General features: G+C 37.0%; 2 protein-coding genes across 3 annotated transcripts in view; one reads left to right on the top strand and one right to left on the bottom strand.

Moving 5' to 3' along the window:
* Positions 1-346: 346 nt before the first annotated feature.
* Positions 347-17322, bottom strand: part of STXBP3 (syntaxin binding protein 3) — a 56206-nt gene continuing 39230 nt past the window's right edge. The window contains exons 12-19 of one of the 2 annotated variants that reach the window (XM_032644261.1): positions 16871-16936; positions 15716-15796; positions 14687-14825; positions 14290-14396; positions 13645-13737; positions 10744-10829; positions 2658-2806; positions 357-1758 (exon numbers count right to left, since the gene is read on the bottom strand). In XM_032644261.1, coding sequence (XP_032500152.1) covers positions 1664-1758; positions 2658-2806; positions 10744-10829; positions 13645-13737; positions 14290-14396; positions 14687-14825; positions 15716-15796; positions 16871-16936 — 816 coding nt within the window. In that variant the 3' untranslated portion in view covers positions 357-1663. Of the gene's footprint in view, positions 1759-2657; positions 2807-10743; positions 10830-13644; positions 13738-14289; positions 14397-14686; positions 14826-15715; positions 16937-17322 lie in introns of both variants that reach the window. The other variant, XR_004351626.1, reaches the window with a different exon arrangement.
* On the top strand, positions 3457-5033 carry LOC116760049 (60S ribosomal protein L37-like). The gene has a single exon (XM_032644279.1). The coding sequence runs from the start codon at positions 3559-3561 to the stop codon at positions 3850-3852; it is 294 nt and encodes a 97-aa protein (XP_032500170.1). The 5' UTR covers positions 3457-3558; the 3' UTR covers positions 3853-5033.

Here is a 17322-nt window from a genome sequence, read left to right as displayed (position 1 = left end):
ATCAAAATGCTCTAGAAGATCGATGGGTGAATTTACAATCTCAGGTGCAAAGATATTTCTAAGTACAACATAAATTTGCAAGCCACACAGGAAAAGTGATGGATTGATCTACATAAAAATTTTATTTTTTTAGTATTTATTTATTTAATTAATTTATTTATTTGGCTCCATCAGGTCTTAGTTGTGGCACGCGGGATCTTTAGTTGCTGTGTGCGGGGTCTTTTTAGTTGTGGTGTGGGGGATCTTTTAGTTGCGGCATGCCAACACTTAGTTGCAGCATGGCAGCATGTAGGATCTAGTTCCCTGACCAGGGATCGAACCCAGGCGCCCTGCATTGAGAGCGTGGAGTCTTAGCCCCTGGACCACCAGGGATGTCCCTACTCAAAAATTTTAAATGGTGATATCTATCAGTATTTTAAATGCACAAATACTTTAGACAGCTATGTCCTTGCTAGAAATTTATATTATAGAAATATTTATGTAAGTTTGCACAGGTAGGTACCCAAACAATGCCGCATTATTTGTAAGAACAAAACTCTGAAGATGAGTGATATATAAATTACAGCCCACTCTATGATAGAACACTATGAGGCCAGGTAAAAGGAGAGATTTGAAATGAAGATGTTCCCTTTGTGTAACACATGTGCACACATATCCTTACATTATCCAACCATATACAAAGATTACATTATTATTTTCCTAGGTCAAAGGGAGTTATCTTGGTGGGAAGATTATGATGCATTCTTTTTCTTCTTTGTAATTCTCTGACTTAGAACTTTAAAATTTCCTAATTTCCCCTTCCTCCCTGCCAAAAAAGAGAGATAATTTTTGTAAGTATATATTTATTTTCTCTTAGAATGTTCATGATTATTTTTGTTTGCTAATTTAAACATACATTATTCAGAATTATACAAAATTGTGTTCTTCAGAAGTATCTAGCAACAGTATACGCTGTGAAATCATTCTATTCCTATTAATGACTAAATTACTTTACATATAAAAGAAGTTATGAATTTCAGTTGAAAGAAAAACTGCACTTATAGGAAATCATTCTATCATACATACAAGTTCACAGTTTTTACTTTTACAACCTTTTCATTTAAAATCATTCTTTCCCAAAAAACTATACTTCAGCATTAGACAGATAAGTATCTAATAAGTAATTAGTATGTACATAGGTGGCTGTGAAAAATTACCCATAACTGTAATATATTCTGTTCCAAAGCTGAAAATATTTCCTTTTAGAAAGCATTTTAACATTTCTTCTCATCATCTATAAAGCAGCAACAATATTTAAATTAAAAATGGCAAATCCAGGGCTTCCCTGGTGGCGCAGCGGTTGAGAGTCTGCCTGCCGATGCAGGGGACACGGGTTCGTGCCCCGGTCCGGGAAGATCCCACATGCCGCGGAGCGGCTGGGCCCGTGAGCCATGGCCGCTGAGCCTGCGCATCGGGAGAGGCCACCACAGTGAGAGGCCTGCGTATCACAAAAAGGCAAATCCAATGATATGCAATCATAAACAGTCCCTTAAGAAATATATTTGAAAAGTCATTATTCCATAAAATATTTACATTTTTTAAATTACATGACAGCCACAATGTCTTGATCTACTTTAGTTGATCAAATTAATAAGAATCTCCAAATCCCTCCCCCGCTAAAATGTTATTCATCTTTAATAAAGGAGACTTTATCCTTGGGTTTATTCAGCATCTTTATATCATCCAACAGCTTTTTGGGTGTTAAAATATGCGTGGAACCTGGTAGAGGAAAAGAGAAATTTTCAGAGGCCAGCAGTTAAATCAATTTTCCTTGGCTAATTATATTGTCCTGTCCTTCAAATATGCAAAGGGCAGTAGCTTGGGGCAACTTAAAATTTCTATAGGATGCCTTCCTGAAATCTGCCTAAACTACAGTATTTCAATCCTTCCTCTTCATTGAGCACACTCACTAACCCTTCAAAAACACTGTCCACTCCTAGAGCTTTGTCCACTTTGTGCTATATATTGATAAACTGAAGACAAAAACTGGAGGTTAGTCTGTCCTCCTGACACAACAGCAACAGGCACTGTGAGTTCAGTCACAGAGAACTGTTAAGCAGTGCCGCAGATGGAGGCTTGGTGTATAAACGCGGCACCTCCATGGGTCAGGAGAGTTTCAGTATCAGTGGCTTTGACTGAAATTCTTAAAACTAAATTCCATACAGGCCTGGCCAATGTCAGGTCCACAGACAGAAAAAATTTCAAAATATTTCTGTAATAGAAATGTATGTTTCAAAAATTATTTAATCATGAGGGCAAGAAAAGGATAGGATGTAATATTTTAAAGGATATATTCTTTATGTAATATTTAGAATATTATAAAGAATATATATAATATATAATACATTATATAATATATATTATAAAGATTATAAAGAATATAATATTTCTGAAGCTCATTCTCTCAAAATCAGAATTTTAATAAAAAAAAAAATCAAAAAAGTCAACCAGGAAAAAACTCTGGTATATCAGATAAAACACACTATGATTTAAAAAATACTTTTTTGCACTCAACAATTTAGTCCTAAATGTAAATTACAAGATAAAGTTTTACATATATATTTTTGCATTTAGAGTTTGTTTTAAAAAAACAGAAAAGAGGAAAACACAAGTCTTACCAATAATAACTTCACAGGATTTATGTGCCTGAGATACTTCGTAAGCACAACGCATTTCAGAGTATGTAATTCCTCCGATTACAAAAACAATCAGCTTAGACCCATTTTTTCGATCCTCTAAATAATTAGCTCTGGGTTTCTGCCGAGCACTAAAAAATAAACACAAACACATTAAAAGTATTTCCAAAGCCATACTGCTTTTAGTCTTTTAAAAGAGTCCAACTCAAGCAAACTCAAATTTGGCACCAGCTGCATTGATTTTAAGGAAATGACTTAACTATGGTATGACTGGAGCATCAAGGGCCAGGCAGGACAGCCCCGCTTTAAGTTCAATTTTGATCTACAGAGTTTGAACAAATGACTCATAATCTAGCTCAGCACTTTTACCTATAAAATAGAGCTAAGGCCCTGTCTTATTTATTTCAGATAAAGACACAGTATACCTGAAAAGTCTATGACTTCCTGAAGTTAAAAAAGCGGGGGGTGGCATTGAGACAACAGGGTTTTAAAGACATAGAGGGGGTGAGGGAGGCACAGGTGCTGCTTTGGAGCTGAAGTGGTACCAGAACGTCCCTTGCTGGAACTCTACTAGTAAAGTATGATTATAGGAGATATCGAACACATATCTGTACTCCTGTGGTCACTGCAGTATTATTCACAATAGTCAAGATATGAAAACAACCTAAATGTCCATCAATGGATTAAAAAAATGGTATATATAGAGTGGAATATTATTCAGGCTTAAAAAAGAAGCAAATTCTTCCATTTGCAACAACATGAATGAACCTGAAGGATATTATGCTAAGTGAAAAAGGACAGACTCAGAAAGACTGCATGATCTCACTTATATGTGGAATCTAAAATAGTCAGACTGCTCTTTGGTCTTGGCGGCAGAAGCGAGATGATGAAGGGAACGTCATCGTTTGGAAAGCGTCGGAATAAGACGCACATGTTGTGCCGCCGCTGTGGCTCTACGGCCTACCACCTTCAGAAGTCGACCTGTGGCAAATGTGGCTATCCTGCCAAGCGGAAGAGAAAGTATAACTGGAGTGCTAAAGCTAAAAGACGAAGTACCACCCGGACTGGTCGAATGAGGAGCCTAAAATTTGTATACCGCAGATTCAGACATGGGTTCCGTGAAGGAAAAACACCTACGTCCAAGAGGGCAGCTGTTGCAGCAACCAGTTCATCTTAAGGACTTCAATGACTAGTCACGCAATAAATGTTCTGGTTTTAAATAAAAAAATAAAATAAAATAAAAAAGCCAAATTGATGCAAGTGGAGGATACAATGTTGGTTGCCAGGGAATGGGTGGAGAGGAAAAAGAGGCAATGTTGCTCAAAGGGCACAAAGTTTCAACTATGCAAGATGAGTAAGTTCTAGAGACCTAATGTACAGCATGGTGACTACAGTTAACAAAACTGTACTGTATATGTGAAATATGCTAAGAGGATAGATCTTAAATTAAGTCTTTATGCCACAAAAGAAGGAAAAGAAAAAAAAGGAAAAAAGGTAATTATGGATATATTACCTAGTTTGTGGTGATTTCCCAATGTATATGTATCAAAACATCAAGTTGTATACCTTAAAAATATACGTTATGAAGTCAATTGTAACTCAATAATGCTGTTAAAAAAAAGAGAGAGCCACCTGGGTTTCAACTCTGATTCTGCTTCTTTTTAATTCTCTATGATTTTTAGCAAGTTACTTAACCTCTCTCTAAACCTAAAGGGTTGTTTTCAAGATTAAATGAAATAATGTACAGAATACACTAAATATGGAATCCAGTACTAGGAAAGCACTAAACAAATAGAACTACAATTTCTACTACTTCCCCCCTTAGATTGCCCTAGATCTGCGCACTGGCCAAGATAGTAGCCACGAGCCACATGAGGCTATTTAAATTTAAATTAACTAAAATTAAAAATTCAGTTTCTCGGTCATGATATGTGGCTAGTGGTTATCATATAGGACAGTGCAGATATAGGACATTTCAATCACTGCAAGAAAGTTGTATTGGGTAGCACTGCCCTAGGTCATAGAAACCACTATTTTTGTTCCCATACCCCACTGGTAAAAATTCTGAGCTTTTATTTGAAAAGTAAATAAATATTTTAAAATAAACACGTACATCTATTAAAAATATATATGTTTATGAATTATATATGTGTACTAGTATATACTAATAAAGCTTAATTTCTCCTTTTTCTAGTATAAAAATAATACCCAATAGATCACCTTATTACCCACTTTGGAAACCATATACTAGATGACCTCTAATACCCTGCAATGTAGGATATCACGGTAAACTTTTTTAAAAAATAAATTCATTTATTTATTTTTGGCTGCACTGGGTCTTTGTTGCTGCACGCGGGCTTTCTCTAGTTGTGGCGAGTAGGGACTACTCTTCATTGCGGTGCATGGGCTTCTCATTGCAGTGGCTTCTCTTGTGAAGCACAGGCTGTAGGCGCACGGGCTTCAGTAGTTGTGGCTCGTGGGCTCTAGAGCATAGGCTCAGTAGTTGTGGTGCATGGGCTTAGCTGCTCCATGGGATGTGGGATCTTCCCAGACCAGGGCTTGAACCCATGTCCCCTGCATTGGCAGGGGGATTCTTTTTTTAAAATAAATAAATTTATTTATTTATTTATTGGCTGCATTGGATCTTTGTTGCTGTGTGAGAGCTTTCTCTAGTTGCAGCGAGTGGGGGTTACTTTTTGTTGCCGTGCGCGGGCTTCTCATTGTGGTGGCTTCTCTTTGCTGTGGAGCACAGGCTCTAGGCACACGGGCTGAAGTAGTTGTGGCACACGGGCTCAGTAGCTCCACAGCATGTGGGATCTTCCAGGACCAGGGCTCGAACCCGTGTCCCCTGAATTGGCAGGCAGATTCTTAATCACTGTGCCACCAGGGAAGTCCATGGTAAACTTTTAATAATGTTCTCAGTCTAGCCTTTGGATGGTAATTTCCATCTGCCATCTTAAGGAACGACGAGGTAGTAAACAACAGAAATAGTAAAGACACTTAGTAGCTTGCTTTGAAAGATGAAACAGGAACAAGATACACCCTTGGTTCCCATACAGAATAAATCAAGGACATACTAAAAGTACAACCTTGGTTTAAAAACTTTCCAAAGAGAGTGAAATAAAGTAAGAAAGCAAAAGAAAAGGAATTAATATTGCTCAAAATGATTATGTGATTGTAACGATTTTTAAATTTCTGAATAGCAATTTTAGGACAATAGGATTACATTTAATTTGTTTCACATAAATGTGTAAGACACTGTGCCAGTGTTTTACACTCTGAAAGACACATAAATAATGATTAAATCCCTGTATCCTGAAAATCTCACTCTAGAAAGCACCTAGAGGCATTGGTTTAAATAAGAGCAAACATCTTTTTAAAAGCATAGCTGAAAGTAAACAAGTACGAGCAATCTTCAAGGGCCAGCAGCAGTACAAAGGAAACTAAAAGCTAGAGTGGTAAACTGAGTTGAGGCTTGCTCTGCCTTATAGTGTTAGTCTAATCTTAGCAAACAAGGGGTCTGGGTGTTTCCCTGTTTAATGAACACAGAAGACAAAGTCTTGGATATTGTGCAAGGTAGAGATGGGAAGGTGACACCCCAGCATAAGGTCGGGACACACTCAAAAGCAAGGGGAGATGACAAAGAAGCTTCTTGCCTGATAATTCAACACAGGCCTGTCTCGTGAGAGCTCTAATTTACACTACCTTCATAGGCTGGGGAACCCCAACTGAGAAATTAACACACAAAAGAAAAAAGTCTCTAACCTTGGCAGAAGCAAATGCAAAACCTCTCTGAAGGTACCCACTCTCAATCCTGGCTACTGAAATAAGTTCAGAATCCAAAATTATGAAGCACATGAGGAAATAAGCAAGCATAAGTATCTGTGGAAATGAAAAAGCAGTAAAATTAGACCCCAAAGAATGTCAGATGTTGAATTTAGTAAAAAATAGTCTAAAATTAAGTATGTTGAAAATGATAAATGATAATAAAGTAGAACAGAAAGCATGACAAAATAACAAAGAAGTCCAAGCATATTTGAAAAAGAAACAAGGAGAACTTCTAAAATAAAGGAAAAGTAAAGTCAATGAACATAGAAGCTCAAAAAATATATATATATATACAGTTCACTCAGCAGATTAGGCACAAATTTAAGAAAGAACTAAAGAATTGAAAAGTAAATCTAAAGAAAAATTTCCAAAAGGAAACACAAAAAGTAAAAGAAATATTAAAACTTGAGAGATTATGAGGCATGAATATAAAATGAGATGTTTGAATAAAACCAAGACTGCAGAAGTGGCAATATTTGAAGAATTTATGGAAGATATGAAACTTCAGATTTTAGGAAACACACTGAATCCCAAGGAAAGAAATAAAAATAAACCCTCAGGTAGACACAGCACAGGAAATGTACAGAATACCAAACACAAAAAGCACCAGAGAGAAAAGGCAAATTACCTATAAAAGTATGACAAAACTGTCTGAAAACACCCCATCCCCATACACACACCTTCCAAGAGCTAAAATGGAAACCAAGAAACAGGAGAATAACATTTCAAAGTGTTGAGTGAAAATTAACATGAGCCTAGAAATTCAAAGCTATTATGTAAGAACAATGACAAAATGAAGACATTTTCAGACAGACAAAACCACAGAGACCCTACCACCAACAGACCCACACTGAAGAAACTTCTAAAGGATAGGATATATTTCAGAAAAGAAAACAAATGAGCCCAAAAAACAGGATGCAAGGGACTCCCCTGGTGGTGCAGTGGTTAAGAATCCACCTGACAATGCAGGGGACACAGGTTTGATCCCTGGTCCGGGAAGATCCTACATGCCATGGAGCAACTAAGCCCGTGCGCCACAACTACTGAGCCTGTGCTCTAGAGCCCATGAGCCACAATTACTGAGCCTGCATGCCACAACTAGTGAAGCCCACGCACCTAGAGCCCATGCTCCACAACAAGAGAAGCCACTGCAATGAGAAGCCTGCGCACCACAACAAAGAGTAGACCCTGCTCACTGCAACTCCTGCGTGCAGCAACAAAGACCCAACGCAGCCAAAAGTAAAATAAAATTAATTTTTTAAAAAAGGGATGAAAGCAGAAGTGGTGCACAATATAACTGGTTAGTATGCACACACAACTAAAAAAATAATAATGCTCATTATTAATTTGGGAAATAAAAAAGATATAAGGTGAAAACAATTAAGAGAACATTTAAAGGGTGCGTAGTTTGAATTAAGTTGTTCTAAAGTTCTGTATTGTTCATGAGAAGGGCAAAGATAACTAATCTCAGACTTTGTTGAGTCAAAGAAGTGTACTAAAATTCTAAGGATAATAGCTACAAAAGTACAAAAAGGCTATATAACTTCCAAACCAGGAGAAAAGGGAAAAATAAAACTAAAGAAAAAGTCCTCAGACCAAGAGAATCACCCTAGAGAAATACTCAAACACACGTAAATGTACAAGAATGCTCAGTGCATATTGTTTGTAATGCTGCCAGTTTTGACACAGCCTAAATTTCCTTTGTGTGGAAAATACATGAATAAACTGTGATACTCACATAAGAATACACCAACCAGCAGTGAAAATTTATGCATGTTATCAATTTGGGATAAATTTCACAAACATAATGTTGAGGGAAATTTAAAAAGGAAGTTGCAGGAGGACACATACAAGATGACACCATGTATATTAAGATTAAAAACACAGTCAAAGACAACTTGTGGTCATGGTGGAATAAGATGGTCAGAAGATTGTCCTCCAAGAAAACAAGTATAAACCTGGATGAAGTTGTGGGGGGCAAAACCAGTTCAGGTCACTTGGATATCAACCACAGGCAAACAGCAAATTGAGAAGCATTTACTCTTAAAAAATGTGTTAGCATATTGGTAAGAATGGTGGTAGTGACTAAGTAACCTTCTAGCCTGAGGCTACACTCAACCCGCACTGTTCTTCCAACTCAGTCAGCAAAAACTATAGCTTTACTGACCTGGGGCTGGCTGAGAAAACCACCAACTTTACTGCCTGAGGTGGAAGACCTGATTCAAGGTAGGGAGCGAAGGGAGTACAAAATCCTGCAGCTTTGCTAGTTAAAAACGGCAGACCTGGTTTAGAACAGGAAGACCTGCAGCTCTGGTAGCACAACATCTTGGTCCCAGTATGGGATAGGTGGCACATCAGCCAGAAATTTAATGGGGAAATCCTGAATGTACGAAAGCCAAAGAAGACAAAGACAAACTCTCCCCACATCCTTAGCTGACTGCCAAATTATGCTTGCGCCAGGACAAGCCAGAGAAAGCCCAGGGAAAGAATAGGAAAAAAAAGAAGGGTGGTGGTGGTGGTGGGGAAGACTCAAGAACTGACTCTGACTTGTAATGCAGTTCTTAACCCACACTCGGATTGATCAGCAGATGATGGAAGGCGTGAGGTGTCTAAACACAACCTCTGCCCAGATAACTGGCTGACCTCTCAACTATTCAGACATAGGGCAACCACTAGGAACCAAGCAAAAAAATTAAATTTAAAATTAAAAACCCCTGCAATGACATCAGTGGCTAAACTGCAGGGGGCAGTGATCCCACAGCTTAAGTCCATACAAGTTACTAAAACAAAAACAATTTAGAGTTGCTACAGTACAGTATCTAAAAGATCCAACTTTCAAGCAAAAATTAGTAGTTATGTAAGAAAACAGTAAAGTGTGTCCCACACGTTGGAAAAAAGCCATCAACAGAAACTGACCCTGAGTGAATCCAGATGTTGGATTAGCAGACTTTGAAGAATCTATTATAAATATGATCAAATAATTAAAGAAAACCATGCGGATACTATGTTAATCAATGGGGAATTTCAAAAGAGAAATGGAAACTAAAAAAGCAGCAAATGGAAATTCAAAATGTGAAAAGCACAATAACTGAAATGAAAAATTCACCAGATGGGCTCAATAGCAGATTAGAGATGTCAGAAGAAAGAATCAAAGAATTGAAGATGGATCAATAGATATTAGCGTATCTGAAGAACAGAAAGAAAAAAGGTGGAAGAAAGGTAAACAGCCTCAGTGACCCATGAGACAAAGTCAAACTTTCCAACACATGAGTAATGGAGTTTCAAAAGAAGAGGGAGAGAGAAACAGGCAGAAAAAAATTTTTAAGAAACAGCAACTGAACACTTCCCAAAATTTGATGAAAAATATTAACTTGTGGATCCAAGAAAACTCAACTACTCCAGGTAGAATAAACACAAAAAGAACTCCGCCTAGACACATCATAGTTAAACTGCTAAAAGCCAAAGACCAAGAGAAAAATCCTGCAAAACACAACTCTATACATAATTTAGAATACAGATATATGTAGGAAATGTATAAAGATGCACAGGTGAACGGTAAACACCAAATTCAGGATAGTGAAGAAAGGGAGAATAAAAATCAGAGAGTGAGGGGCTTCCCTGGTGGCGCAGTGGTTGAGAGTCCGCCTGCCGATGCAGGGGACACGGGTTCGTGCCCCGGTCCGGGAAGATCCCACATGCCGCGGAGCGGCTGGGCCCGTGAGCCATGGCTGCTGAGCCTGCGCATCCGGAGCCTGTGCTCTGCAACGGGCGAGGCCCGCGTACTGCAAAAATTCAAAAAAAAAAAAAAAAAAAAAAAAAAAAAAAAAAAAAATCAGAGAGTGATATATAGGAAGCTTGAACTGTATGATTCATTTGTTAAGCTGGGCACTGAGTATAGGTATGCATTATAATATTGTCTACAGCTTTCTGAATGTCTCAAATATTTTATCACCAAAAAAATCATCAAAAAGGATTATGTCCTCTGCTAATGTGAAGAAAAAAAAAGATGAGTGGAGAAATTCTTCTTTAGTTTCATGAAAGTTTTTTTTATAATAAGGCACATTTTCATATTGCTTATCTGGACTCATCTAAAACAGGTTACAGTTAAAGAAAAACTGCCTTTTAAGTGACTATATGCTTCAAGAAGAGTTACCAATATAGGAATACCTGTGTACCTTTTCAGTTATTAGTCTGTAATTTCATAGTGACAATTTCACTGGCTTTCATTTATAGGTTTTACCTTACAGCTCCTGAGCCATTCCATACTGCTGGACACTGGGAACAATATGGCCACTCTTTTGAATCTAATCTATTATCAATGGCATCCTAGGAAAGAAAAGAATTAAAACCATCAAGAAAATATTGTAAATTCCAGGATTTTGTTTGTTTTACATAAAACTCAAAACTTGTGTTTACAATTAAGGAACATAAGGATATATATTTAATAAAATAAGGTTAGCCCTCTTTTTGAAACTCACAAATCTTAATTGCTACAAAAATTAATGAAATCATTTACTTATTAAACTAATATTTATTGCATGCCTGTATTTCTTCATCTGGAGGGTTCCCACTTTGGTGTGAGAATTCCAGGTACCTTATAAGGATCTTTCTCTTTAGAGTGCTAGGGGTTCCTTTTTTAAAAAATAAATTTATTTATTTTATTATTTATTTATTTATTTAGGCTGTGTTGGGTCTTTTGTTGCTGTGCACGGGCTTTCTCTAGTTGCGGTGAGCGGGGGCTACTCTTCGTTGCAGTGCACGGGCTTCTCATTGCGATGGCTTCTCTCGTTGCAGAGCACGGGCTCTAGGCACATGGGCTTCAGTAGCTGTGGCACACGGGCTCTAGAGCACAGGCTCAGTAGTTGTTGCGTACTGGCTTAGCTGCTCCGCAGCATGTGGGATCTTCCCAGACCAGGGCTTGAACCCGTGTCTCCTGGATTGGCAGGCGGATTCTTAACCACTGCGCCACCAGGGAAGCCCAGTGCTAGGGGTTTCTAAATACCATCTTAATCCTGACAGACCTCTTAGGCTACTGGAGTCCAGGCCTTGCCCTTCATAGCGGTGGCTCTAAAACAGAATGTGGCCTAGGTGTATTCAAGACAAGCCAATGGGATGAGCGAGGCTTTCCTTTTCATTTCATTTTAAAAATTTTCCTTCTTTTTAGGGTTAATATTTTATTATATATTTATGTGTAATTGTATATACTGTACACATAATACTTTATCAATACAGAATTTATATAGTTTATAAATAAATAATCATATACTCTAGGCTCCTGATCACATCTATTATGATTAAGTATGCATGATCAAGAAAGTTTAGAGACCACTGCATTAGAGCATGGTTGTACAAATGGTATCAATAAGTAGGAATGGACACAAGGAATGGGCACAAGGTACTCAGTAGTCCTAGAATATTTCAATAAGACTGCAAGATGTGAAGAAACCAAGTTTCAGGAGAAACCCTGAAGGCCGTAGACTGCCACTGAGGTAAAAGTGGGTTTTCTGAATTTAATATGCAAATCCTTGTTAAAGGGTTTGAGAAGGTCAATTCTTATTTTTAAAATACTAGCAAAGGGCTTCCCTGGTGGCGCAGTTGTTGGGAGTCCGCCTGCCGATGCAGGGGACACGGGTTCGTGCCCCGGTCTGGGAGGATCCCACATGCCGCGGAGCGGCTGGGCCCGTGAGCCATGGCCGCTGAGCCTGCGCGTCCGGAGCCTGTCCTCCGCAACGGGAGAGGCCACAACAGTGAGAGGCCCGCGTAACGCATAAAAAAAAAAAAAAAAAAAAAAAAAAAAATACTAGCAAAGAAAAACTACTTAGTTCTATATCCTTGTTATGGATCAGAAAAAAAAACAAAACAACTTATGCTGCAGAAAAAAAGTCTAAACTCTTTAAACTTTTCATCTATATTAAGCATGTGTGAATGACATAGAATTAGTCAAGTAAAACAGAAAAATCATAGGAATAAATTGTACACAATTAGTTTCCATAGGAAAGTAGAAATTAAAGTTTAATAAGTTAAAGGCAAATTGGAATAAGTAGAACTATCTGATTATGACTGAAGAATCAATGTCATGACTTTATTGAGCTCATAATGTGATTTTTATTAGTTCATTTTCTTATTTCCTATAATTGAATATTATTTTCTAAAAGTAAACAGTACTAAAGGCATCAGCCATCTGTTGACTATAAAAGCAAACTTTAGTGAGGCTTACATTTTTTTTCTTAACATCTTTACTGAAGTATAATTGCTTTACAATGGTGTGTTAGTTTCTGCTTTATAATAAAGTGAATCAGCTATACATATACATATATCTCCATATCTCCTCCCTCTTGTATTTCCCTCCCACCCTCCCTATCCCACCCCTCTAGGTGGTCACAAAGCACCGAGCTGATCTCCCTGTGCTATGAAGCTGCTTCCCACTAGCTATCTATTTTATATCTGGTAGTATATATAAGTCCACGCCACTCTCTCACTTCGTCTCAGCTTACCCTTCCCCCTCCCCGTGTCCTCAAGTCCATTCTCTACATCTGCGTCTTTATTCCTGTCCTGCCCCAGTTTCTTCAGAACCATTTTTTTTTAAGATTCCATATATATGTGTTAGCATATGGTATTTTTCTCTTTCTGACTTTCTTCACTCTGTACAACAGTCTCTAGGTCCATCCACCTCACTACAAATAACTCAATTTTGTTTCTTTGTATGGCTGAGTAATATTCCATTGGAGGTTTACATTTTAATCACAAATACATTTCCAAGAATACTGGAGTCTAACACTTTCTAATAGTGGTCATAAACAAATGTTATTTTGTTGAACTTTCATTCAACTAAATTATTTATATTTCTGCTACATATAGTTATTTCAAACAGAGTTTTTTTCATAAAGCATGTGTGTGCTTTTTTTTTTTTTAATTTATTTTGAGTCAGTCAGTGGTATGAATTTGCAGTCTTTAAGGAGAGAATCTTCAAGAGTTTCCTTTCCTCCCTTAACACCAGATACAGCCTTCTTTTGTGAACTCTCCCAGTACCGCAGATAATTCCTGACCCATAGATATGCTCAGACTGACAGATAAATATACAAAGAGTAAAAAATATTGTACAGAAGGGCACTCGATATAAATAAAATTTAATTAATTTTACCTCCAAAATATCTTTGATAAAAGGTGTCCATCGAGAGAGCTGAAACGTTTCTTCTGCAGACCGATCCTTTCTTAATGGTTTGCCTTGTTGAGACTAATATAATTAGAGGAAAAAAATTTAAAATCAGTAATTTTATTTAGTGATATTCTCTTAAGTTTTCTAACAAGATGTTTAATTTACAACAAACACTATGGTGCAGTTGACTTAAAACTAAGAGTGGAAAAGCCTACTCAAAAAATCTGAATAGGTGTGGTCACGTAACTTCACAGTATTTTGTGCATTAATGATAAAATTTATGATAGTATCAGAAAATATGTTTACTCCAAAGTGCTTATATAAAACTCGATGGGAAAGAGTGAGATTCTATACAGAGTTCTTCAAATTCTGCTATAAATGAATCATAAAAAGAAAAGCATAAATAGCAAATTACAACAGAAGCTGTAAGATATAAATTCACTAGAAAAATGTACTTGTCCAAATTACTCATATATGGAAAAAAATGAAATTATTAATATTTTACTTACCAAATCAACAGAGTAAAATTAAGAAGACTGTCCACATGGATTCCCACATAAGAAAACATATTTAATGCAAATGACCACACATGCGTATTTATAAGTATATACAGAATGTAAAATTTCTTACGGGAGGGACAATGGGAACACCAAGGTAACTCCAGTTACGAATCATGTCACTCTCATTTTCTATCTTTACATTCTGGATCAACCTGTCCAAGTTTTCTTCCGTAGTTCCTTAGATAAGTAAAATATGAGTGCACAGTCAAATAATTGCTACCATAATCATTTCCAGGTTTTAGGTATCCAAGAATAAAGCTTTTTAAAAAAAAGCAAACATTTAAATTATATACCCTTCAGTATGCTCCCAATTTCACATTTTTCCTTTTATTTATCTTAACCAACTGTAGCCACTACTTTTGAATTTTCTAAGATTTTCTTATGATCAAATAGTAAACCACTTATTGTAAAATGATTTTAGAGCTGGGTATTTTAATATATTCAAGAAAATAAACAGTCTGCATTACCATTAATACTGAATATATAAAGTAGGATTGCTCTTATTTTATCATAATTATCATGATTTTTGCTGAGTAGAACTGGAAGGAGTACTCGCATAGCATCTTTGACTTTCTGTCCTTCTGCGTCAGTTCCAAGTGCCAGGTCCTTAACGAAAATGAAATATAGTCAGTGGTCTATGATCCAAATTCATTTTTCAGTTAAAGAAAACCTATTACTAACACTTGCCAAATTTTAATGGAACACTGATGCCTTTTCACAGGAAAATGTGAGTATCACTTGTAAACTAATACTGTACAAAATGTAAAAAGTCAAAAAATAATTCAGAGAAGAAAATCATTAATCTATACCTTTGCTAATATGGTAGACATGAGCCGCATGTGGCTACTGAGCACTTGAAATGTGTCTAGTCTGAGTTAAGATGTGCTCTAAGTTAAAACACCAGATTCTGAGGACTTGTTTGTGAAAAAAAGAATGTAAAATATTTCAATAACTGTTTTATATTGATTACATGTTGAAATAATATTTTGGATGTACTGGGTTAAATCAAATATATTAAAGTTAACCACACTCATTTCTTTTTACCTTTTTAATGTGACTACTAGAATATTTAAAATTATACATGACTTGCAATCTATTTCTATTAGACAGCACTGATCTAAATAGTTTTGGCATTATAGAGGAGACTTTAATTAAATGTGCCTACACAGTACTCTGCAGGATGCTGCCTTAAATGCTGCACCCACTGAAAAAGGGCTGCCAACAGTGCTACCCTGAATTAATGCTCCAAACACTTAAATCATCCCATTCAACCAAAAATGCATAATCACAGATTAGGAGGGACTGCTTACTATGATACTGTATAGCTACTTGTTAGCGTTGGTAAGGAATGACGTATTAAACCAAGTGGGTGAGTCTCCTTCTAAAAGAGGTTCTGTGATCTAGTGCACTGTATTGAACAAAAAGTTAGGTTTTACCTTACAAAGTTAATTCTGGAAATCTATCCTGAACATAGGTATTTCTGGCTCTGCACCTACCTGTTCAGTTTTGCAGAGCTTTTCTATATTAGGCTTGAACTTATTCATGCAATCTTCTGCTAAATTAAGATGAACAACTTGCTGAAAAACAGAAGAAATCAATCATTTAAAGCATTTTCATTTCTTTCTGTGTAACTGATAATATTAAACTTTTGAGATGGGCCTGAAGGAAAGCATGGGCTTTGGTGGGAAGGAGGTACCATGTAAATCAAGGGAAACATCTCGAGAACGGAAAAAAGTGAAAATTACCATGATCTACAGGGGATAATCTACAGACCACAAAAAACAGAATGGAAGGGTTGAATTTGTGTTGGGCTTATAAGTAGTGAAAAATAAGGTGAGAAAAAAATAGTGAAGTCCTTAAAGTCAAGCAGAAAAAGTTTGAATTTATGTTATTGATTCTTGATTAGGGAGCAATATGATAAAAAATATGTAAATATTATTCTGATAAATACTTGTAAGAAGGACTGGAACAGCAAAAAAACAAAACTTTACTTGCCCACACAGCTTTGATTGCTCTTAAATCTACTGATATATAACTATTAATTCAGACATCCCTGGTGGCGCAGTGGTTAAGAATCCGCCTGTCAATGCAGGGGACACGGGTTTGAGCCCTGGTCCAGGAAGATCCCACATGCCGCGGAGCAACTAAGCCTGTGCGCCACCACTACTGAAGCCAGCATGCCTACAGCCCATGCTCCACAACAAGAGAAGCCACCACAGTAAGAAGTCCGCACACCGCAATGAAGAGTAGCCCCTGCTTACCACAACTAGAGAAAGCCGGCATGCAGCAATGAAGACCCAATGCAACCAAAAATAAATAAATAAATAAAAATTTAAAAATAACTATTAATTCAACGAACCAAGTATAACAACAACCACTTGTCAATCCAATGTTGAATTTTCTTATTAAGTTGATAAATATTAAGCTTTTTCTGTTTGGCTATTCAAAATAAAGATATAAATCAGGAGTATACATAGAGAGAACTCCATTGGGGAGCTTAGATATTTGGGGTATTTCTCAGACCTAAAGTAAGGTTTTAGAAGACAACTAACACCAAGTATTCCATGACACCCACTGCTAAACCTGACTACAGAACTGGATGGACTAATAAACCAAAAATGATAACATATCTTATGTACGATACTGCTTACCTTAGTAATCTGTTTACGGAAATGGGGCATCTTTTTCATCAGTTGGGCAAGAGCACTAAGTGATGTCTAGGAAAAATAAAACAGTTTTTAAAACAAACTTATGATTCAGTTATTTTTATATAACAACTTTAAAATCCTGCAGTTTTAAATATTTATTAATTTACTAAATATTTGGCAATTTTAAAAAGAAAACAAATTCAAGGTTTCCAGTTGCAGCCATGATAAAGTAACTGATATAAAAATTATTCTCCGGGGGGTTCCCTGGTGGCGCAGTGGTTGAGAGTCCGCCTGTTGATAAAGGGGACACGGGTTCATGCCCAGTTCCGGGAGGATACCACATGCCGCGGAGCAGCTGGGCCCGTGAGCCATGGCCACTGAGCCTGTGCGTCCGGAGCCTGTGCTCCACAACAGGAGAAGCCACACAGTGAGAGGCCTGCGTACCGCAAAAGAAA

The sequence above is a fragment of the Phocoena sinus genome, chromosome 1, assembly GCF_008692025.1.
Source record: "Phocoena sinus isolate mPhoSin1 chromosome 1, mPhoSin1.pri, whole genome shotgun sequence".
In the NCBI taxonomy this organism is placed as follows: Eukaryota; Metazoa; Chordata; class Mammalia; order Artiodactyla; family Phocoenidae; genus Phocoena; species Phocoena sinus.
The sequence above is the reverse complement of the archived record's forward strand: the minus strand, read 5'-3'. Positions and strand labels throughout refer to the sequence as shown.